This window comes from Dermochelys coriacea, chromosome 2 (assembly GCF_009764565.3).
Source record: "Dermochelys coriacea isolate rDerCor1 chromosome 2, rDerCor1.pri.v4, whole genome shotgun sequence".
Lineage (NCBI taxonomy): Eukaryota > Metazoa > Chordata > Testudines > Dermochelyidae > Dermochelys > Dermochelys coriacea.
The window spans coordinates 256,744,751-256,769,786 of record NC_050069.1 but is presented as its reverse complement, the minus strand read 5'-3'; the positions used below and the strand labels follow the sequence as shown (position 1 = coordinate 256,769,786).

The window sequence follows — 25,036 nt, the reverse complement described above, 5'->3', positions numbered from 1 at the left end:
CACGAAAGCTTATGCTCAAATAAATTTGTTAGTCTCTAAGGTGCCACAAGTACTCTACCTCTCTATTCACTTTCTCCACTCATTTATGATTTTATAGACCTCTATCATATCCCCCCTTAGTTATCTGTTTTCTAAGCTGAACAAACCTAATCATTTTAGTATCTCCTCAACAAAAGCCATTCCATATCCTTGATCATTTTTGTGGCCCTTCTCTCAACCTTTTCCAGTTCTATAATATCCTTTTTGAGATAGGGCAATCAGAACTGGACACAGCATTGTAGGTGTGGGCTCACCATGGATTTATATAGTGGTATTATATCTTCCATCTTATTATCTATTCCTTTCCTAATATTTCCTGCCATACCGTTAGCTCTTTTGACCACTGCTGCATATTGAGCTGAAGTTTTCAGAGAACTATCCACAGTGACTCCAAGATCTTTCTTGAGTGGTAAAAGTTAACCCATCATTTTTATATTATATATTACTGTAGTTGGACTTATTTTTTCTCCACTGTGCATTACCTTGTCCTTATCAATATGGAATTTTATCTGTCATTTCTTGCCCAGTCACCTAGTTTTGAGATCCACCTGTAACTCTTCACAGTCTGCTTTGGACTTAACTACCTTGACTAGTTCTGTATCATCTGCAAACTTTGCCACCTCGCTGTTCACCCCCTTTTCCCAATCATTAATGAATATGCTGAACAGCACAGGTCCCAGTACAGATCCTTGGGAGACCCCAGTCTTTACTTCCCTCCATTGTGAAAATTGACTATTTATTCCTACCCTTAGTTTATTCATCTTTCAGCCAGTTACTGATCCATGAAAAGACCTTCCCTGTTGTCCCATGACTACTTAGTTTCCTTATGAGCCTTTGTTGAAGAACCTTGTCACACACTTTCTGAAAATCCAAGTACAGTATATCAACTGGCTCACCCTTGTTCCCATGCTTGTTGACCCCCACAAAGAATTCTAGTAGATTGGTGAGGCATAATTTCCCTTTTAAAAGCCAAGTTGACACTTCCGCACTAAATCATATTTATCTATGGGTCTGATAATTCTGTTCTTTAACAAAGTTTCTACCAATTTGTCTGGTACTGAAGGTATGTGTGCCAGCCTACAATTGCCAAGAGATTGACATTGGAGCCCTTAAAAAAAAATCCATGTTACCTTACCTACCTTCCAGTCATCTGGTACAGAAGCTGATTTCAGCAATAGGTTATGTACTACGGTTAGTAGTTCTGCAGTTTCATATTTGAGTTGCTTCAGAACTCTTGGGTGAATAAACATTGGGTCCTGGTGACTTGTTAAATTTTTCAATTTGTTCTAAAACTTCTTTTATTGACACATAAGTATGGTACAGTACTTCAGATTTGCCACCAAAAAAGGATAAGTCTGATGTGGGTATCTGCTGCACATCATCTGCAGTGAAGACTGATGCAAAGATTACATTTAGCTTCCCTGCAATGACCTTATCTTCCTTTAACACCTTTAACACTGAATGCATCCGATGAAGTGAGCTGTAGCTCATGAAAGCTTATGCTCAAATAAATATGTTAGTCTCTAAGGTGCCACAAGTACTCCTTTTCTTTTAGTGAATACAGACTAACACGGCTGCTACTCTTCAACATCTTTGTCATCTAGTGTCCTGGCTGCCTGTTCAGCATACTTAAAAATATTCTTGTTAGCTTTTATATCTTTAAAGCAAGTTGCTTCTCTGGATTGCATTTTTATATTTTTACACTTAACCTAACAAAGTTTGTGCTCCTTCCTATTATCCTTACTAGGATTTGACTTGCAAATTTTTGCCTCTACTGGCCTCCATTACTCTGCTATTTAACCATGCTGGCATTCTTTTGGTCCTCTTATTGTCTTTTCTGATTTGTGGTATACATTTAGTCTGAGCCTCTATGATGGTGTTTTTTAAGTAGTCCAGCACGCTGCCTGCAGGCATTTAACCCTTGTGGCTGTGCTTTTTAATATCCATATAACAAGCATCCTCGTTTTTGTGTAGTTTCCCTTTTTAAAATAAAATGTTACCATGGCAGGTTTTTTTGTATTATCCCCCCTCCAAGGACATTACATTTAATTACATTATGGCCACTATTACTGAGCAGTTGAGCTATATGGATCAGATCCTGTGCTCCGTTTAGGTGTAAATCAAGAATTGCCTCTCCCTTTGAGGGTTCCAGGACTAGCTGCTCCAAGAAACACTCATTTATGGTGTCTAGAAATTTTATCTGCATCATGTCCTGAGGTGACATTTACCCAGTCAATAGAAGGATAGTTGAAGTCACCCATTAGTATTGTACTTTCTGCTTTTGTAGCCTCTCTAACTTCCCTTAGCATTTCACAATCATGGATACCATCCTGGTCAGGTGCTCAGTCGTATATTCCTACTGCTACACTGTTTTTAGTCAAGTATAGAATTTCTATCCATAGATATCCTATGGTACAGTTTGCTTCATTTAAGATTTTTACTAGGGCTGTCGATTAATCACAGTTAACTCATGCAATTAACTCAAAAAAATTAATCGTGATTAAAAAAATTTATCACAATTATTTGCAGTTTTAATCGCACTGTTAAACAATAGAATACAATTGAAATTTATGAAATATTTTGGATGTTTTTCTACATTTTCATATATATTGTATTCTGTGTTGTAATTGAAATCAAAGTGTATATTATTTTAATTACAAATATTTGCACTGTAAAAATGATAAACAAAAGAAACAGTATTTTTCAATTCACCTCATTCAAGTACTGTAGTGCAATCCCTTTATCATTAAAGTGCAACTTACAAATGTAGATTTTTTTTTGTTACATAACTGCACTCAAAAACAAAAAAACAGCGTAAAACTTTAGACCCTGCAAGTCCACTCAGTCCTACTTCTTGTTCAGCCAATCACTCAGACAAACAAGTTTGTTTACATTTACAGGAGATAATGCTGCCCTCTTCTTATTTACAATGTCACCAGAAAGTGAAAACAGGTATTTGCATGGCACTTTTGTAGCTGGCACTGCAAGGTATTTACATGCCAGATATGCTAAACATTCATATGCCCCTTCATGCTTCGGCCACCATTCCAGAGGACATGCTTCCATGCTGATTACGCTTGTTAAAAAAATAATATGTTAATAAATTTTGTGACTGAATTCCTTGGGGGAGAATTGTATGTCTTCTGCTCTGTTTTACCTGCATTCTGCCATATATTTCATGTTATCGCAGTCTCGGATGATGACCCAGCACGTTGTTCATTTTAAGAACACTTTCACTGCAATTTGACAAAACACAAATAAGATATCAATGTGAGATTTCTAAAGATAGCTACAGCACTCGATCCAAGGTTTAAAAATCTGAAGTGCCCTCCAAAATCTGAGAGGGACGAGGTGTGGAGCATGCTTTCAGAAGTCTTAAAAGAGCAATACTCCAAGGCAGAAACTTGTAATCAAATATAAATATAAATTGAGCATTGTACACTTTGTATTCTGTGTTGTAATTGAAATCAATATATTTGAAAATGTAGAAAGCATCCAAAAATATTTAAATAAATGGTATTCTATTATTGTTTAATCATGCAATTTTTTAATCGCTTGTCACCCCTAATTTTTACTTTATTGAACCTATGCTTTCTTTCACATATAATGCCACTCCCCCACCAGAGCAACCTCCTCTTGCAGTGTCATTTTGATAAATACCCACAGAGGCTGTACATCAGTAGTAGATAAAGTAATCTCTGGGGACAGTTGGTAGAGCACCTTGGAAATTCTCAGGTTAAGAGGTACTGTATATATTTAGGGAAGGTTGTCCAAACTGTTGTGGTAAGGAAAGCATGTATTTGGTTATGAATTGAACACGCTCCCTTAGCCATGCCCTGACATTTTTAAATGTATAGGTTGAAATCAGCTGCATCACTACATCCTCCCCAGCTGTCTCCAAGCAGCTACTATACCTTCCCTGATGCAGCTGCTCAGCTGCCACGCTGGTTATGTGTTGCACTACAGGGAGAGGAAAGAGTGAGTAGCTCTAGTTGCTCCACAACCTGGTTAGGTAACAGGCAATGGAAGTCTCAGAGGGAGCAGGTTGGAAGCTTGACTGGCTCTGCGAAATCCAATGGGAGCACCTAGCAAAGGACAGCCCAAGAAAGGGGGAGAGGGGGGCTGAAGAGGCAGTGTAGAAGAAAACCTAAGAACCAACCACCACTCACGGCTCCCTGATTCTACCCCCAGAACAGCCTGGAGGCTACTCTAGCTTGTGCCAGCTGGCAGAGATACTCAAGAGACCACATGCCAACTGAGGAAATCCAGAACACAGCCCAATCCTGCCACTTCACTGTCCCCACTCCCCCCAACATGTCTTTTGCACCTGGAGCCACAGAAAATGAAGTATAAAACCTGGGTATTTCAACTATATTCCCACCAGACACCACCCCCCATACGCCAGGGGAATCTATGGCAGAGACTTGCAGGAGGTTTCTGCTCCCTTTTCAGCACCTGAAAAGTGCAAAGGGAACAAGCCAGAAAAATCAGCAAAGTACTCACTGTCACCCCTTGATCTTTCTGAAGCAATATGTCTGGCCCTCAGATTGAAGAGGTCTGACACAACAGATATTTGGTATTCTAAGGCAGGGCCCATGCATGTAGTGCTGCCTATAGTTAAAACTATCTAACACTTTTCATTACAAGTCCATTTTCATTTGCTTACAACCTTGCCGAAATTTAACCACTTGGACTGATATTTTCCAGGCTTGGTTTCTGCTTCAGGCCATAGATTTTTGCGAAGTTTCAGCAAAAGCAGTTTAGTTACTTTTGAGAACAAGACTCAGGAAAAGTAGGTTTCTTGAAGAGCTGTAAGATGAAAACCTGGCTCCATTGAAGTCAATGGCCTATATCCCATTGAAAGAAATGGGACCAGAAATTTACCCTACTGCTTATGGGGTCTGAAGCAGGAATTAAGCATATTAATCATTTTGTTTATTTTTCCCATTTATTTTTGCCTTCTGATTATACCTTTAAGAGCAGTAATTGACTACTAGAGCATCATCAAAACATGTTACTGTAATAGTAGCATAGAGGCAGCAGAGAAACAACCTTTAACCCCAAAAATGTATCCAAACAAAACAGAGGTTATTTGGTACCTGCATAATTCAGCTTTAAGTTTTCCCTCTAAGAGAGAGGGACGCTAAAATTCCCATGTTAGTTTTTGGGCCTGTAGGAGCTAGCAGCAACTATCTTCTTTACGAAACAATGGCAACACTTAAACAGCTACTAATATATTTTTGCCCTGCAAAGGAGTAGCAGTCATTTTACACACCAGTAAACAAGGAGAGAGTTGACTGCATGTGTTTTCCCATGGAAGCTAACACAATACATCTATTTAAGACCATATGGGCTTGAAATCCCTTAAATTACAGCCACTAGAGCATGGAATTTCTAAAAATATCCTGTTAAAAATGACCTGTTATCTCAACTATACACTCAGAAGAAAGGAGCAATTTTATCTAAGTCTCCTCACGCCGTATGTCCCCCAGCTCTGCCATTTTGCAGCTGGGGGGGGGAGGGGTTGCCATAGAAACACAGTGAAATATAGATAGCAAGAAATACAAATGAAATAGGATTTTGCTAACCTAAAAACTATACCATGTCTTTTCTTTTCTCCTTTACCATTTCCTGGTTTTCTTCTATTAGTCTGATCAAGCCCTCGGACCACTACCCCTTCCTACTTCTCCATGTGTGCACCAATGATACTGCTAAGACTGACCCTGAGCAGGTCACTGCAGACTATGTGGCTCTGGGAAGAAGGATAAGGGAGTTTGAGGAGCAAGTGGTGTTCTCATCCATCCTCCCTGTTGAAGGAAAAGGCGCAGGTAGGGACCATCAAATTGTGGAAGTAAATGCGTGGTTACCCAGGTGGTGTTGGAGAGAAGGCTTTGGATTCTTCAACCGTGGGATGTTGTTCCCACGGAAGTAGGATTGCTAGGAAGAGATGAGATCCATCTAACGAAGAGAGGGAAGAGATCTTCACAGGTAGGCTTGCTAACCTAGTGAGGTTCTTGCCTAGCTTTAAAATAGGTTCGACGGGGCGTGGTGACCTAAGCCCTGAGGTAAGTGGGGAAGTGGGATACCAGGAGGAAACACAAGAAGGAGGATAACAGGGGAGGCCTCCTGATTCATACTGAGAAAGTAGGGCAATCGGCTAGTTATCTTAGGTACCTGTACACAAATGCAAGAAGCCTGGGAAACAAGCAGGAAGAACTGAAAGTCCTGGCAGTCAAGGAACTATGATGTGATTGGAATAACAGATTTGGGGGGGTAACTCGCATGACTGGAGCACTGTCATGGATGGGTATAAACTGTTCAGGAAGGACAGGTGGGGGAAAAAAGGTAGAGGAGTTGCAGTGTATGTAAGAGAGCAGTATGATTGCTCAGAGCTCCAGGATGAAACTGGAGGAAAACCTGTTGAGAGTCTTTGGGTTAAGTTTAGAGGCGAGAGCAACAAGGATGATATTGTGGTGGGCGTCTGCTATACACCACCAGACCAGGAAGATGAGGTAAACAAGGCTTTCTTCGGACAACTAACAGAAGTTTCCAGATCACAGGCCTGAGTTCTCATGGGGACTTCAATCACCCTGACATCTGCTGGGAGAGCAATACAGCATTTCACAGACAAGCCAGGAAGTTTTTGGAGAGTGTTGGGGACAACTTCCTGGTGCAAGTGCTGGAGGAACCAATTAGGGGTCATACTCCTCTTGACCTGCTGCTCACAGACAGGGAAGAATTGGTAGGGGAAGTAGAAGTGGGTTGCAACCTGGGCAGCAGTGACCATGAGATGGTAGAGTTCAGGATCCTGACAAAAGGAAGAAAGGAGAGCAACCAAATACGGACCCTGGACTTCAGAAAAGCAGACTTTGTCTCCCTCAGGGAACTGATGGGCAGGATCCCCTGGGAGGCTAATATGAGGAGGAAAGCAATCCAGGAGAGCTGGCTGTATTTTAAAGAAGCCTTATTGAGGGTGCAGAAACAAACCATCCCGATATGCAGAAAGAATAGCAAATATGGCAGGCGACCAGCTTGGATTAACAGAGAAATCTTCGGTGAGCTTGAACACAAAAAGGAAGCTTATAAGAAGTGGAAACTTGGACAGATGACTAGGGAGGAGTATAAATATACTGCTCGAGCATGCAGGGGTGTAATCAGGAAGGCCAAAGCACAATTGGAGTTGCAGCTAGCAAAAGATGTGAAGGGTAACAAGAAAGGTTTCTACAGGTATGTTAGCAACAAGAACATGGTCAGGGAAAGCATGGGACCCTTACTGAATGGGGGAGGCAACCTAGTGACAGATGATGTGGAAAAAGCTGACGTACTCAATGCTTTTTTTGCCTCCGTCTTCACAGACAAGGTCAGCTCCCAGACTGCTGCACTGGGCAGCATAGTATGGGGAGGAGGTGAGGAGCACACAATGGTGAAAGAACTATTTAAAAAAGCTGGACATGAACAAGTCCATGAGACTGGATCTAATGCATTCGAGGGTGCCGAGGGAGTTGGTTGATGTGATTGCAGAGCCATAGGCCATTATCTTTGAAAACTCGTGGCAATCAGGGGAGGTCCTGGACGATTGGAAAAAAGGTAAATATAGTGCCCATCTTTAAAAAAGGAAATAAAGAGAATCCAGGGAACTACAGACTGGTCAGCCTCATCTCAGTCTCTGGAAAGATCATGGAGCAGGTCCTCAAGGAATCTATTTTGAAGCACTTGGAGGAGAGGAAGGTGACCAGGAACAGTTAACATGGATTCACCAAGGCCACCTCATGCCTGAATAACCTGACTGCCTTCTATGATGAGATAACTGGCTCTGTGGATATGGGGAAAGCAGTGGACATGATATACCCTGACTTTAGCAAATCTTTTTGATACAGTCTCCCACAGTATTCTTGCCAGCAAGTTAAAAAAGTATGGATTGGATGAATGGACTATAAGGTGGATAGAAAGCTGGCTAGATCGTTGGGCTCAATGGGTAGCAATCAACGGCTCGATGTCTAGTTGGCAGCTGGTATCAAGCAGAGTGCCCCAGGGGTCAATCCTGGGGCTGGTTTTGCTCAACATCCTCATAAATGATCTGGATGATGGGATGGATTGCATCCTCAGCAAGTTCGCAGATGACACTAAGCTGTGGGGAGAGGTAGATATGCTGGAGGATAGGAATAGGGTCCAGAGTAACCTAGACAAATTGGAGGATTAGGCCAAAAGAAATCTGATGAGGTTCAACATGGACAAGTGCAGAGTCCAGCCCTTAGGACAGAAGAATCCCATGAACCACTACAGGCTGGGGACAGACTGGCTAAGCGGCAGTTCTGCAGAAAAGGACCTGGAGATTACAGTGGACAAGAAGGTGGATATGAGTCAATAGTGTGCCCTTGTTGCCAAGAAGGCTACTGGCATATTGGGCTGCATTAGTAGGAGCATTGCCAGGAGATAGAGGGAAGTGATTATTCCCCTCTATTCGGCACTGGTGAGGCCACATCTGGAGTATTGTGTCCAGTTTTGGGCTCCCCACTACAGAAGGGATGTGGACAAATTGGAGAGAGTCCAGCAGAGGGCAACAAAAATAATTAGGGGGCTGGGGCACATGACTTACAAGGAGAGGCTGAGGGAACTGGGGTTATTTAGTCTGCAGAAGAGAAGAGTGAGTGGGGGATTTGATAGCAGCCTTCAACTACCTGAAGGGAGGTTCCAAAGAGGATGGAGCTAGGCTGTTCTTAGTGGTGGCAGATAACAGAACAAGAAGAAATGGTCTCAAGTTGCAGTGAGGGAAGTCTAGATTGGATATTAGGAAAAACTATTTCACTAGGAGGGTGGTGAAGCACTAGAATGCTTTACCTAGGGAGATGGTGGAATCTCCATCCTTAGAGGTTTTTACAGCCCGGCTTGACAAAGCTCTGGCTGGGATGATTTAGCTGGGGTTGGTTCTGCTTTGAGCAGGGGGTTGGACTAGATGACCTCCTGAGGTCTCTTCCAACTCTAATCTTCTATGATTCTAACTCATGAATTCCAAGCTCAGAGAGGATCTAGGTAACAGATCCAGGAAAATCAGACCTGCCTTTCCTTTAGCCATACAGAAGCTTAGGAAAGACAGAACAGCTTCTATGACAGTTTCAGAGTAGCAGCCGTGTTAGTCTGTATTCGCAAAAAGAAAAGGAGTACTTGTGGCACCTTAGAGACTAACAAATTTATTTGAGCATAAGCTTTCATGAGCTACAGGTCACTTCATCGGATGAAGTGAGCTGTAGCTCACGAAAGCTTATGCTCATATAAATTTGTTAGTCTCTAAGGTGCCACAAGAACAGCTTCTGTGGAAGAAGAGTTGTTTCAAGGTTACAAAATACCATTATTTCCATTACTATTTATATTTTAATGCCTGGCCAGGGACAGACCCATCTCCCCAAGTTAAAATTATGCTCTCACCCCATTTGCTAAACAAAAATATTACATTAAGAGTTAAAAATAGATTTGATAAAAAGCTCCCTATTACCTTTCATAGAAACATAAGACTGGAGGAGACCTCCTGGGTCATCAAATCCAGTTGCCTACTACTGGAGACAACCGTGTCATATAATCCCATTCATATTTTTATCAAGTTTTATTGTTAGATTAGGTTGATTGCCACTGTTACTCCTACTGAAGACTGTTCCAGAACCTCACTTCTCTGATGTTTAGAAATCTTCTAATTTCTAGCCTAAATTTATTCATGGCTAGTTTATACCCATTTGTTCTTGTGCTAACTTTGTACTTTAGCTTAAATAGCTGTTCATCCTCCCTGGTATTTATCCCCTGAGGTATTTAGAAACCAATCATATCCCCTCTCGGCCTTCATTTTTCAGAGCTAAACAAGCCAAGCTCTTTTAGTCTCCTCTCATAAGATAGGTTCCCCATTCCCTTGATCATCCAACTAGCCCTTCTCTGCAGCTGTTCCAGTTGGAATTCCTGCCTCGCTTCTACCTGGCTTTTTATCCCAAACACCAGTTTCTGGCTACTTTGTGGTCTGAGACTAAAGCTTGTGCTTCTTAGTCACACTTACTGGAACATTTTGTTTCATAGCTTGTCAGTACTGAAGCTTTTTAGCCATGGATGAGGCAACAACTGGGAAGGTAACAACTGCATGTTATTGCTGTACACTGTCTCAGAGGAACCTCTTCTGAGTACCAGGTGGCAGCTCAGTCCCCTTGGCCTATTCAGTTCTTGGCCAAGAATGGTACGATGTGGATAACCACCTCCTGGTGGCAGTATGAAACATACTGGTTCTTACCTCTAGACAGATAACCGATCCTTGATGCTCTTTGAACACTTTTAACTGCTCGCCGGTCACAATATTCCATGTTCGGATGGTATAATCTGTGCTGCCAGAAAATAGCTCCCTGTTTGGAGCATCGAGTATAAGGCATAAAACAGCCCCAGTGTGCCCTAGCAGAGTGTGGTAGCAACGCCCGCTCGACACCCACCAGACCTTAACAGTGCAGTCTGTGCTTCCTGTCACCAGGAAGTCTCTGCTCAGTTTCTCCTGCTCCTCCTCTGACTCATCATGAACATCCCTGGAGGAGTAGTGAGCCAGAGTCAGAACACAGTTCCGATGGCCCCGGAATTCCTGGATTTGCTTCTCCTTGTCCACACTCCAGCACCGAGCTGTCCTGTCATAGGAGCCGCTAAATAGATAGTCTTTGGCAACCAGGATCCTGTTAAAAATAAACAACTAGTATACACATTGTTGCTTTGTGCTTTAACTGCCACCCCCTCACCCCCGGTGACTGCATAAAGGGTACTGTACCAAGACTGCAATGAAGCACAAAAAGCAACTGTCCTTCAAATAATTGTTCAACCATCAGATATATTAAATATATCAACGTGAGCGCCTCATTGCCACACGCAAGGACATGGCACAGTCCTTCAGAGACTTACTCAGTTACAAGTGAAAACAGACACATTACAAGGCAGAAGACTACTCCATTCAGGGTTCATCCAGGTTTTGGCCTTTGGTATTTGATTCTCTGCTGCTTAACATTTCCCTTCCAGTTTAGCATACCATGTTGCTAGCAGCAACTCCAATTCCCCACTGAACCTGCAGGACGTATCTAGATTTCTGATACACTGACAATGGAAGATTCCCAGGATCATAAGACTTGCCAAACCAGATCAGAGGTCCATCTAATCTGCTATCCTATCTTCAACAGTGGCTAACACCAGATGTTTCAGAAGAAGATACAAAAAATCCCATAGTGGACAATTATATATGGAATAATTTTCCCATAAAAGAAGTTTCTTCCTAATCCCAGCTAATTAGGGGTTATTTATATCCTGAAGAATGAGGAGTTTAATCCCCTTACAATTTTTTATCCTCATTTAATTGCTGATATTTCCATTAACTATATGAATTACATGTAAAAAAACAGGATAAAAAGAATGTTAAAGTTACAAATATAAGCATTCGGAAGTTAGGAAATGCCAGAATTAAGGTTGCATGTGGAACCTTAATTTGATCCTTCTGCATATACATTATACATAATCACATGCTATCCTTCCCCTCCCTCTCCTCCATCCCCCCAAAAGCCAAAACAAGCCAAAACAAAACCTGCTTCAGCATTTTGAAGTCAGGTAACTTATTTAGGTACCTAAAATAGACTAATTTGGGGCACCCTTTAAAAAATAACCTTGACTAGCAGCACTACCATATGTTATTCATTAGTTATCAGTTGCTTTTATAAACTTATTTAGCAGCTCATTTTTCATTATGGCTATTTAGTTGTCCAAATGCCTAAGAAAATAGCCAACAATAACAGCAATTAAACTAATCAAACATTTAGTTTCCAAGAATTTGGAACCACAAATGATGGTTCCTAAGACCAATTATCACACAACTGTCAGACAAACAGGCAGGTTAAAAACAACTTTTAAAAAAATACCTAGCCAAGGATCTCACAAAAAGAGGATAATCATCATTATCCCAGTTTTACAGATAGAGGCTACGGCTACACAAGAGAGCTGTGCACTACAGCGGCGCTGCTGCAAGCTCTCTAATGTAGCTGCTCTACGCAGACGGGAGAGAGCTCTCTCAACGGCTTAACTACTTCAGCCCTGGCGAGCGGCTGCTCCCTACGCTGGCAGGAGAAGCTCTACCATCAACATAATGCTGTCCACACCAGCGCTTATGTTGGTGTAATTTACGTCACTCAGGAGGGTGGTTTATTCACACCCTGAGCAACATAAATTATGCTGACAAAAGCTGTAGTGTAGACATAGCCAGAGAAACTGAAGAACAGAGGGGTTAAGTGACTTCCTTAAACTCTCAAAGGGAGTCAGTGACAGATGTAGGATCAGACACCCAGTCCAGCACTCAGTCCACTGGACTACAGAAGATCTGATCAAAGAGCAGCATGCAGCCCATGAAGTTCTACCCTACAGTTCATAGCACCTTCACCCTAATGAGGAAAAGCAGCTGGTTCACTTAGATCAAGAAGCCAAATGTCCAAATTAGAGACAGGGCAGGGTGGGTTAGGGTTCGGGATACTTCTAACCACCTTCTTTTCCGTAAGTTAGACATGGCCCTTTGGCACCTATCAGGCTGTGAAGGCAGCTATCTAAAATGGGCAATGTTTTGGTGTCTCTTTAATTCAAGATGTCATGAAAACTGGCTGACCCAGTATTTGAGCTCTCTCCTATCTGTTTACAGATTCTGTTACATGTGTGTATTTGTTTTTTCCTTTCAAAACAAATGCTTCAATTGCTCTATTCCTAAATAAGTAAATATTTTCCAGCAATCAGGAGAAACCCTAGCATAACAAGCTAGGGAATATGCAAGTTCAGTAAGAGGTCACAGTGTAATTTTAAACTTAGTTTTAACAATAAGGAATAAATCATTCAAATGGGACCATGTCCTTTTTGCTAACAAGAATGGCTGACATGCTGCTTTTAAAATCTATTTATCACAGGTATCTGCTTTCAACTGAGCAATTTCTTCTAGAATTCCATTCCCAGTGGCAGGTTCACCATGCTGTGAGCCTTTTGCTGTTCTCCCATCTCTAGTCTACAGCTGTGTCAGCACTGTTGCTAGGATAACTAATTATTACAGCAAAGAACATGAGTAGCAGAGAGTCAAAGATTTACACAATCCATTTAGTTGTATAACGGAGATTACCAGATAAATTGTCTTTTTTACCAGGATTCAAGGTGCGTGAGGTAATATTTTTTGTTGGACCAACATCAGTTGGAGAAACAAGCTTTTGAGCTACACAGAGTGTGTCCTCAGTTCCCACAAAAAAATATTACCTCACCCGCCTTGTCTCTCCAACACGCTGGGACCCACAGGGCTACAACAGCACTGCATACAATTTATCTGGTGTCAAGTTACAGAAGCACAATGGAATGATCCTCTTAAATGAAAAATCTGTAGTACCAACCTGTTAACAATTGATGTGTGCCCTCGGTAAATGGCCAGACACTGGCCTGTCATCACATCCCACTTTCTAATTGTGTGATCTGCACTACATGTGAATGCAACCTCATTTTCTAAGTGGCAAAAGGTGATGTAGCTTTCATGTCCTAGGAACAATGAGGGAGATAAAAAATATTCAGTATGTTTCAAACAGAACAGATCGAGCAAGCTGTGATATGCTCTCTTTAGTTTAATTTAAAAAAAAAAGTTTGAAATTGGCCTGATCCAAAACCCCAGACCTTAATACTTTAGAAGCTGTAGTTTAAAAATCATCGAGTTCATCACAAGCTGGAGCTCGTGGAAAACATGGCACTTTTCATTTTAAAAGCATGAACTCCATCTTTGATTTTCTGCTTCACTGGTATAAGGAATAAATTAAACAGAGGCATTGGTGCTGGAACTAGGGGTGCTGAGAGTGCTGCTGCACCCCAGGGCTTGAAGTAGTAACAACCCAATACATGATTTCCGCATTCCCCCACTATAAAAATTGTTCCAGGACCACTGAACAGAGGTATGGTGGACCATTTCAATGATTACTGTCAACCAATTTAAGGCCCATCACTGAGCTTCTTGTTGTTTTAAAGGGTATTACAGAAACAATGAACCAAATTCATCCTTGGTGTAACTCAATTGAAATCAATTGAGTTCAAATGAGCAATGAATTTGGTTCACTATATAAATACATGTCTTTTCTCTTCTCTTTTTTAATTTGGTGAAAAAAGTGTATTTCAACATTACCCTCTGGTTTTTTAGACAAACAGCAGCACTGGGCTAGTGCAGGAAATCCTGAAATACAAAAGACTAATTGGAAAGTTTTGTTACCCAATCTAATTTAATAAGGTCCAATGTGAGTGAAATGCAAGCAACTAAAAGAACATGAGTGATGAAAAGTAAATCAGCTGTATTCCCCCCCAATTATATCTAACAACAAGTAGAAATATTAAATATGCTTTTAATGGCAAATATAATAGAGAGAAAGAATAAAGGCATTGTCATTACTATTTATACAGTGATCAGAGCATAGTAGGCTTTATAGTCAGAATAAAAACAGACATGGTCCCTGCCCTAAAGAGTTTACACTCAAGCAAAAGTGTGGGAATAGAGGCAAGGAGGACAAGGATTACAACATTTAGGTTGAGTTGTTATTTGATTGTACCATTAAGTGTATTTTACTGGGACTCTATGAGTTCAAGATTCAATTCCCACCACTCTGCCATAGCCTTCCAATTTGGCCTTGTCACAAGATCTCTCTGGGCCTTGGTTCCTCATCTGTAAAACAGGGGTATAATACTTTCTCTCCTTCCCCTCCACCCACCGCTTCATTTTATCTGTTTAGATTGCTTATTCTTGGAGTAACATCTCTTACTATGCTGCTGTACAGTGCCTAGCACAATGGAACCCCAGTCTCAGCAGGGGCCACTAGGTGTTATGATTATTATTCCAGTAGCTTTGGGGTTTGTTTGGGTGGGTAGGGGAAAGAGGTAGAACATGACAAGCAGAAGAGGTTGAGGGAAAGAGGAAGGAACAAAGATATAGGGAAAGGAGTGGTAGAGTAGGGAGAGTTATGCAGAAGAGGGAAATAAGGGTAGAGGTAAGGATCAGGAGGAGAGCAGATGGTAAAATGAGGCAACCAGACATAGTTAACTGACAGCATTAAAAACATGTGACTTAAAACAAGTGACTAAAGATAGTCAATTAGATATCAGGGAATAGCCGTGTGAATCTGTATCCCCAAAAACAACAAGGAGTCCGGTGGCACCTTAAAGACTAAACAGATTTATTTGGGCATAAGCTTTCATGGGTAAAAAACCCACTTCTTCAGATGCATGGAGTGAAATTTACAGATGCAGGCACTATATATTGACACATGAAGAGAAGGGAGTTACCTCACAAGTGGAGAACCAGTGTTGACAGGACCAATTCAATCAGGGTGGATCTAGTCCACTCCCAATAATAGATGAGGAGGTGTCAATTCCAAGAGAAAAGGAGTACTTGTGGCACCTTAGAGACTAACAAATTTATTTGAGCATAAGCTTTCGTGAGCTAAAGCTCACTTAATCGGATGCATCCAATGAAGTGAGCTGTAGCTCACGAAAGCTTATGCTCAAATACATTTGTTAGTCTCTAAGGTGCCACAAGTACTCCTTTTCTTTTTGCAAATACAGATTAACACAGCTGCTACTCTGAATTCCAAGAGAGGCAAAGCTGCTTTTGTAATGAGCCTGCCACTCCCAGTCCCTATTCAAGCCCAAATTAATGTGTTAAATTTGCAAATGAATTTTAGTTCTGCTGTTTCTCTTTGAAGTCTGTTTCTGAAGTTTTTTTGTTCAAGTATAGCTACTTTTAAATCTGTTAAAAGTAGCTAACAGATTTAAAAGTAACAGATTTAAAAGCAGCTATCTAAATTCCTAGTCAAATACTTATCTAGAAGAGGGACACACGCAATATACTGTCAGATTAACTGTAGATCATGTTGTGCACAGGAATTTGTTTATTGTTAATCTGACAGCATATTGCACATCTTGTCAACTAGAGCATAAATTGTTGCAATAAAATGAATATGTGGCTGACTTCCAGAAAGTCAAAGACTTTCCAGATGGTATCACTAGTAAAGGTAAACTGAAATGCATTTTAAGTAAATAAAGGATGGCTTTGGGGATTAGTAATGTGATATAGCACTTTTCTAGCTGCTGGCTCAAGTCCAACCTAGGTCACGTGACCAAAAGTTGTTACATCAACAGCCAATGAAAAGTGAGCTTGATGGCCTCAGTCCAATTACCCAGGGACTGTAATGTGCACCGAACAAAAACCCCCCACACACCAAAATTTGGCACCCTTATAAGCAGACTCAACACACTGGTTAAGAATCAGGCCATGAACACTTGTACCCATGCTGAGGTTTTGTGAAAACCTTCCACCAGTGCTAGCAAATTTGGGAGTGTGAGTATAGACATCCACCAGCATCTTGAGCACCATGCTACATAATTCTGCTCTGAGCAGATCTAGACCAGTGGTTTTAAAACTTCGGGTCACGACCCAGTACTGGATCATGGAATGCAAGGCACTGGGTCACCTTCCTCAGCACCCAGGTACCATGGCGCCTGGCCAGTAAAAACTAGTGGTTCCTGGCAATGGGAGCTGGGGCAGGCGGGGGGTGGTGCCTGCGGGTGAGAGCTGCTTGCTTGCCTCCACCCAGGAGCCAGACCTGCTGCTGACTGCTTCTGTGGCACAGCACGGTCTGCAGTGCCAGGACAGGCAGGAAGCCTGCCTCTGCACCCCGGCTGCACTGCTAACCAGGAGCCGCCGAAGGTAAGCCTGTGCCCCAACCCTGCATCCCAATCCTCTGCCCCAGCTCGGAGACCCCCCCAAAACACAAAGCCCCCTCCTGCACCCCAAACGCCTCATCCCAGGCCCCACCCCAAAGCCTGCACCCCCAGCCCAGAGCCATGACCCTCCTCCCACACCCTAACCCCCTGCCCCAGCCCAGAGCCCACTCCCACACCCTGAACCCCTCATTCCTGGACCTATGCCTGAGCCCTCACCCCAACCCTCTGCCCCAGCCCTGAGCCCCTCCCACACCCCAAAGCCCTCATCCCCAGCCCCACTGGGTCATGGGCATCAACAATTTTCTTCAACTGGGTCACCAGAAAAAATGTTTGAAAACCACTGATCTACACAACCTGGTGGCTGAATCACTTCACCACTATCTACAATAGTTACTCTTGGAGGAATTATGCACCACTGCACACATGCAAAATTCAAGTCCCCTGCAGATTTTTCCCCCCTTCAGAAAATAGATTCTGCAGGGGAAGCGCTGCAATTACACCTTTCACCCACCTGGGGCTACTGTTGTGCCAGAAGATGGCAGTTGGCTCATGGGCAGGAGAGGCTGCTTTCCTCACAGCGCCCTGCCTATGGGGACAGGTAAGGAGGCACAGTATATGTGGGGGATGGACAGAGTAGGGCACATGGGACTTCTGGGGGGACACAGACTGGGGTTCACAAGGGCTAGTGGGGGGACAGACTGGGGTAGGAACACAGGAGCTAGTGGGTGATAGCATTGAGCCTGGGAGTGGGAGTGCAGGGCCACATGGGGACAGTGGAGGACTGATGGCTGAGTGGGGGTGCAGGAACACATGGGGACAGAGGCAGATGTGCCTGACTGAATGGGAGAGGCTAGGGGTCAGCCAGGGACTCCACGGGGGAGGCTCCCCAACTCCCTAACAACTCCTCCCAAAAACAACTATTCCACTCTTCTCCCCCTCCGACCCACACCCAACAACCCTCCAGGTTCACTCCTAGGCTGCTTCCCAGCAATTACTTCCCTCTCCCTCAGCTCCTTTCTTACCCCGACTCCCACAAGCTTTTGCACTGTTTCTGAGAGGTGCAGGAAATAAACAGAGCCCTGCAAATCCACAGATATCTGTTTTATATCCATGGACCATTTTTGCAGATAGCCACTCAGATGCAGATACAAATTTTGTCTCTGCGCAGGGCTCTGACAGTAAGAGTCAGGCAGGCAGCTGTGAGGAATCATGGCTCGGACTCTCCACCTGCCCTGGGCAGGGCACCTGAGGTACAGGGACACAGACCGGGGGCTGCTCAGGCCCCGCACTCAGGGCAGGTGGAGGGTCTGCTGTGACTCCCCACAGCTGGCTCTTAGCATGGCCAGGCTGTGGCTCCAAGGGCCCACCCCCCACTGGACGGAGCTGGGTCAGGGAGAGCCATGCTGGCAGCTATGGGAAGCCGAGGCAGACCCTCCATCTGCTGTGGGTGGGGGACCTGAACAGTCCCCGGCCCATTTCCCTGACACTCAGATCACCTGCCCAGGCCAGGTGGAGGGACCCAGGCTCCCCATAGCTGCAGCTTCCTGACCCAGCTCTGGCCAGTGAGGAGCGAGCAGCTTTGGGGAGCTGCAGCGGACCCTCTCATTGCCCATGACTCCGCGGCTCCTCACAGCTGCCCGAGTGGCTTGTATCATGGCTAGGCTGGGGCTCCAAAGCCTTACCCCCCGGCCAGAGCCGGGTCGGGGAGAGCCGAGTGGGCAGCTGTGGGAGCCGGCATGGAATCATGGACCTCCACCTGCCCTGGGTGGGGGGCCCGAGCAGCTCCACAGGTCACCATGCAGCAGTGACCAGTGGTGCTGGAACAGGGGGCCAGGAGGGGCCTTGCCCATCCACTCTTCACAGGGGCGGACCCCTCCCCCTTCCCTTCTTCTTCTCCCACCAAGGTACCACCCACCCTTCCCCACAGCCAGGCCAGCTAGAGCCCAGCTGGGGAGCTGTGGGGAGCCGCAGCAGACCTTCCACCTGCCTGTGGTGCAGGGGAGGGACTGAGAGCAACCCCCAGACATGTCCCTGCCCCCCAGGCTCCCTGCCCAGCCAAGGGCAGGAGAAGGGTCCATGACAGCTCCCCACAGCTGCCCACGTGGCTCTCCATGACCCGGCTCCGGTGGGGGTGCCTCAGAGCCTCAGCCAGGCCACAGTAAGTAGAGCCATGCGAATCCGTTGATATCTGTGGATATCCACAGACAACTTTTGTGGATCACAGATCAGATGCAGATACACAGATGCAAATCCAAGCATGGCTCTAGAAATGTGTTTCTTTATTGTAGTTTAAATGAATTATTACTCAAAGTTCTGTATTAATATGCCTATTAAGGAATCTATTTGATAAAAACATTTCCTGAATCTTTTTGTTGTCTATATTGTTACAGATATACTTACTGTCAGATATTTTGAAATAAATTAACAAAATAATTGAAACTGGAGTGATTATATTGTGTTATTTTGACTAATAAGATATGCTGAATTTTGAAATATTTTGCGCAGAATTTTTAATGTTTGGGAGCAGAATTCCCCCAGGAGTAAATAGTGCTCTGACCATCATGTACTAGAGTAACAGTGAATAATTCACAAAAACCTCATTGTAGATGAGGCTTCACTGATGGGTTACGGTTGCGGCACCTTGGTTATATTGTGGGGGAAGCTTGCAGTGGTGTTTGTTCTGTTGGCAGAGGGCTGTCAATATGGTGACTTTCACAACACCAAATTTATATGATTTTTTTCATTAAATATGATAAACTGTAGAATTGAAACTAGCCAACATCCTTAAGGAAGATTATGCGTGGGTAGAGCCCCAAACCCTAGCAGTAAATAGGCCTGATTGTGAATATACCCAACCCTTATTGAGTGGATTGAAAAAGAATTATAATCCTAAAGGGGTATGCAGGAAGTTATCTAAAGGGCAGCTTTTACACTGGAAATTCAAGATTTCAATTCACAATCCCCTCCTGCAGGGTTTCTGCATTCTTTAATCGTTTTGAGGTTAGTCTAGGGATTGTGTACGAATATGTAAATCTCATTAAACAGGCAAAAACAATTTCAGAAGAAAAAGCCTAGCAGTTTGCATTAGACACATGGAAATGTTTTGTTCTACTGAAGAAAATCCCACTGTTCACTGAGGCCTGTTTCTCAACTGAAAGGTCAAGAAGTTCTGAATAAAAAAAAAGTCTCCTGGAAAAAGTGAAGATTTTAAAAGAATAAAACAGTTACACTTGGGTGAGCAGCTGAGGACTGCAGTGAGGAAGCAGAAGTTAAATTGTTGTGTTCTACTCCAGAGGCCAAGAGATTCCTCTGTGCGGTAACATCTGTAACTTGCTTTCGGATGAAAGAGCTTCTAGTTAATATTACTCTTACTGATTCTTAAGCACGATATTTGGCCACTCAACCTGCTCCAGAGACTGGAGAGGATGGAACATGCTGTTTCAGGTTTGTCCCAAAGCTTAGAATAAACTGTACTTGGACTCAGAGCCTGGAGAAAAGGGACACATACTGTACCTTGGAAGTGGCCATGGCACTGGCTATCTGCAGTGCTCCAGAGACGTGCAGTGCCATCTTCACTGCCCGTCAGCAGGTGCTGCCCATCTGGGCTCAGGCTGAGCCAGTTGATGCCTCCTCGGTGATCAGTACAGACCTTCAGTGCCGAGCCACTGCTCCCCATCCTGCTGGCCCCAGCACAGGACCCAGCAAAGGCAGAAGACCCAGACAGGGGTTGACTCACTGACTCCACACCACTCTAGGAAGGTAGTGTGAGCCTGCAGCGGGCTCCCAGAGACCAACTTCAGCCATTACTATGGCCCTGAGAAACCAGCAGGCTAGCCTAGTCCCCTGAAAAAATGCACAAGGTCACAGAACAGGACACACAGTACTAACTGATCCTTAGCATGGATAGTTACACTTTTCCCCTCCCTGGTCAGGACATATTAAACTAACCAGTCCCTGACCCTTCATGAGTAAACATGGGAAATGCAGCAATTCTCACTACTATAGACATGGGGCTGAATCTATGTTGCCACCCTGCCCCACACACTTTATTCTGGTTATAAGAAAGGGCTTGATTTTCTGCAGTGAAGAACACTGGCTGCTCCCACTTCTCCCTCTGGCTGGCTGTAGTGCCCATAATCTGGTGTCCTGACCACCCCAGAGGATTCTAATGTACCCTTGAAAGGTTTAAAGCCAGGTCTGACTAGACTCAGGGGTTTAACACCTTAAAGCAGCACAAAGCCCAGCCCTGAACAGAAAATACTCCCCACCCCCCGGACAGAGAATGTCTCTTCTACAGTTTGCAAAATATGTGAGTTTGTCATGCCAATGCAGTATTATCAAACTGTCCTGACTGGACATGATGTCAGCCCAGGGACCCTTACCTTGGCCCCATAAAACCTGCCCTTTCTAAGCACAGCTCTCTCGCACCCCCCTTGGGAACTAACTCTGCCTTTAGCCCTTATTCATCACCTTCGTGCCACGTCCTGAGCAGACACATTAGAAAAGAGGTTATATGCCAAAGAGAGCAGTGAGAATGCCCACACCACCTCCTCTCGTGTCCCAGGAGCAGGGGCCAGGGCAGGTTTGATCCCTGTGGTACAGTTTCTAGTATTGCTATTCAGTGCCCCTCCTCTGCGGTACAGGCCCACAGGTTTCTGCCTGCCCCTCCCACCGAGGGGAGACGGAAACCAGGCAAGGGCTCTCCCCTCTTTCCCTGGATAGTATCCTCACCTTCCCCACCCTCCAAAAAAGCCTCAACCTCTGTGTAAAATCAAACAGGATGATAAACCCTGAATGGTTCCTGCCATCAAAGAGCAGACCCCTCTCCCTGCCCATCGCTGTGCTCAGACCTGCTCCCCGCCCCCTACCCCAAGGGGAGAGAAAATCCCCACACCCATCTCTGTGCTCATCCCCTCCCACCCCTATGGCTCTGCTGCTCTCCTTCTGCCCTTCCCCCCAACAAGGCGGAGCCTCCCCTCAGCCCCCCCCCAAGGCTGTGCTGGTCCCCTCCTGCCCTACCCCATCCCAGGGGGAGCCCCCAAGGCCCCCCCATGGCTGTGCTGATCCCCACCTACCCTTCCCCATCCCCGCAGGAAGGAACCCCTAGGCCCCCACTATGGTTGTGCTGATCCCCTCCTGCCCTATCCCACCCCTGGGAGGGAACCCCTTAGCCCCCTCCCATGGCTGTGCTGATCCCCTCCTACCCTGCCCCACCCCCAGGGGGGAGCACCCTAGGCCCCTCCCATGGCTGTGCTGATCGCCTCCTACCCTTCCCCATCCCCAGAGGGGGAGCCCCCTAGGCCCCAACCCCATGGCTGTGCTGACCCCCTCCTGCCCTTCCGCACCCCCCCGGGAGGAGCCCCCCCAGCCACCCCCGCATGGCTGTGCTGATCCCCTCCTACCCTTACCCAGCCCCAGGGGGGAGCCCCCTAGGTGCCCCCGCCATGGCTGTGCTGATCACCTCCTGCTCTTCCCCACCCCAGGGGGGAGCACCCTAGGCCCCTCCCATGGCTGTGCTGATCCCCTCCTACCCTTCCCCACCCCCAGAGGGGGAGCCCCCTAGGCCCCAACCCCATGGCTGTGCTGATCCCTTCCTGCCCTTTTGCACCCCCCCAAGGAGGAGTCCCCAGGCCCCCCCCATGGCTGTGCTGATCCCCTCCTGCCCATCCCCACCCCCAGGGGGGAGCCCCCTAGCCCACTCCCATGGCTGTGCTGATCCCCTCCTGCCCTTCCCCAACCCCAGGGGGAACCCCCTAGCCCCCCCATAGCTGTGCTGATCCCCTCCTGCCCTTCTGTACCCCCTAGGGAGGAACCCCCCAGCCCCCCCATGGCTGTGCTGATTCCCTCGTACCCTTCCCCACCCCCAGAGCGGGAGCCCCCAGCCCCCCCATGGCTGTGCTGATCCCCCCCTGCCCTTCTGCACCCCCAGGGGGGAGCCCCATAGCCACTTCCCATGGCTGTGCTGATCCCCACCTACCCTTCCCCACCCCCAGAGGGGGAGCCCCCAACCCCCCCATGGCTGTGCTGATCCCCTCCTGCCCTTCTGCACCCCCCCAAAGGAGGAGCCCCCAGGCCCCCCCAGGGCTGTGCTGATCCCCTCCTGCCTGTCCCCATCCCTCTCCCATGTCTGTGCTGATCCCCTCCTGCCCTTCTGCACCCCCCTAGGGAGGAACCCCCCAGCTCCCCCATGGCTGTGCTGATTCCCTCCTACCCTTCCCCACCCCCAGAGCAGGAGCCCCCTAGCCCCCCCATGGCTGTGCTGATCCCCTCCTGCCCTTCTGCACCCCACCAGGGAGAAGCGCCCTAGGCCCCCCTATAGCTGTGCTGATCCCCTCCTGCACCCCCCCAAGGAGGAGCCCCCTAGGCCCCCCCATGGCTGTGCTGATCCCCCCCTGCACTTCCCCACCCCTAGGGGGAGCCCCCTAGCCCCCTCCCATGGCTGTGCTGATCCCCTCCCGCCCTTCCCCACCCCCAGGGGGGAGCCCCAGTCTGAGCTGTTCCCCACCATGCCTGTGCTGCTTTTCCCCTCTCGCCTCCTTCTTTCCCAGAGGACACCCCACCCCCCCCATGTGCCCCCTTATGGAGCAGGGGTCCCTCCCCCTTGCCGGACCGGTGCTCTCTGCCTCGCAGCGATACCTTCCAGCTGTGGGTTCTGCCACCCCCCTCCCCCCCCCGCATGCCAGCGCCGCTTCTCTCCTGCCAGACACCCCACCCCACCCCCCCCAGGACAGCAGCGTCCCCCTCCCCCACGTCTGTGCTGCTTCCCCCGGCCCCCTCCCCCCACGTCTGTGCTGCTTCCTTAACACTCGCACTCCCCCTTTGTCTCGGCTGCCCCCTCACAGAGGTGCCCCCCCAGTGGCCAACCCCCAGCAACTGCCCCCCCCCCATAGGGCTATTTTGCTCCTAATGCCCCCAAGCACCCACCCGTCCCCAAACAGTGCAGCCCGACTCCCCCACATCCGACCCCCCAGCTATGCTGTTTCCTTTGACACTCCCCAGGGAAGGAAACCCGCCCCCCCCCTCCCCATAGCTGGACTGTCTCCATGTCGCCCCAGCCCTTCCCCTTGTCTGCGTCTCCACACCAGCCCCATGCAGGACAGCCCCCCCCCCCGCGCCTGCGGTGCCTCGCCCCCCCCCCCGCCCATCCCGGTTTCTTACCCTCACTGTGACCCGCCAGGGTGGGCGAGGAGGGTCCCGGGGTCTGCGGGGCAGGGGCAGCCCCCTTGCTGCAGAAGAAGAGACAACGAAGCGCCCCCGGGCTCGTCGGGGGGGGGGGGAGCAGAGACCCCGCTGCCGCGGCACCCGCAAGTTCTGTCCCTTTCAACCAAGGGGACTTTCTCCCCGCACAAAGGGGGGGGGGGGGAACAAGCCAAAGTCACCCAACCTCACGTGCCGACAGCTCCACTTCCCTGCCGGCGGAGGGAGCCAGGGGGAGCCCGCGGGGGAGGAGCCCCCAGCCTCGCCATCCCTCAAAGCCGCAACGTTGCCCAAGCGCGGGTCGCGCCGGGAAGATGCTCGCGGGGACGGTTCCCTTCGCCTGGGCTCAGCCCCGGGCGCTGGGGCAGCGGCCGCCGTGCGGGGACCAGCGCTGCGGAGGGGGGCGGATTCGCCGCGGTTTCCCGCTCGGCACGATGCCTTTTGTCCGCGTCCTGGCCCCCCCCTTCAGCTGCGCCTGGCTGAAGCGCTTCATGTGAGCGTCGCGCCGATGGTCCCTACAGGCGTCCCCCAGGCCAGGCGCTCTTCGCCCCCTTCCCACGCCCTCGCCCCGCGTCTCATTAACGTGGGGCTTCAGAGCTCCGCTGGCCTGTCCAGCCGCTGCGCAGGGGACCAAACCGCCACCCCTCAGGCTTCCCCGAGGCCCTAGAGGAAGTTGGCTTCCTCACAAGACTTTTTTTTTTTTTTTTAAACACTTTTCTCTAGCACTTTCCATACTAGCAAAAAGAAAAGGAGGACTTGTGGCACCTTAGAGACTAACACCTTTAATCTTAAAAAGAAAAGGAGGACTGGTGGCACCTTAGAGACTAACACCTTTAATCATAAAAAGAAAAGGAGGACGTGTGGCACCTTAGAGACTAACACATTTAATCATAAAAAGAAAAGGAGGACTGGTGGCACCTTAGAGACTAACACATTTAATCATAAAAAGAAAAGGAGGACGGGTGGCACCTTAGAGACTAACACCTTTAATCATAAAAAGAAAAGGAGGACTCGTGGCACCTTAGAGAGTAAC

The 25,036-nt window shown here is 47.0% G+C and overlaps 1 protein-coding gene across 2 annotated transcripts in view; it reads right to left on the bottom strand.

The window, feature by feature from the left end:
* WDR86 (WD repeat domain 86) overlaps positions 1–24,639 on the bottom strand; it is a 43,390-nt gene extending 18,751 nt beyond the window's left edge. Inside the window, exons 1-4 of one of the 2 annotated variants that reach the window (XM_038392359.2) lie at positions 23,965–24,639; positions 20,320–20,649; positions 13,446–13,587; positions 10,304–10,727 (exon numbers count right to left, since the gene is read on the bottom strand). In XM_038392359.2, the coding sequence (XP_038248287.1) occupies positions 10,304–10,727; positions 13,446–13,587; positions 20,320–20,482 (729 nt within the window). In that variant the 5' untranslated portion in view covers positions 20,483–20,649; positions 23,965–24,639. The remainder of the gene's footprint in view (positions 1–10,303; positions 10,728–13,445; positions 13,588–20,319; positions 20,650–23,964) is intronic. The other variant, XM_038392362.2, reaches the window with a different exon arrangement.
* Positions 24,640–25,036: the final 397 nt, after the last annotated feature.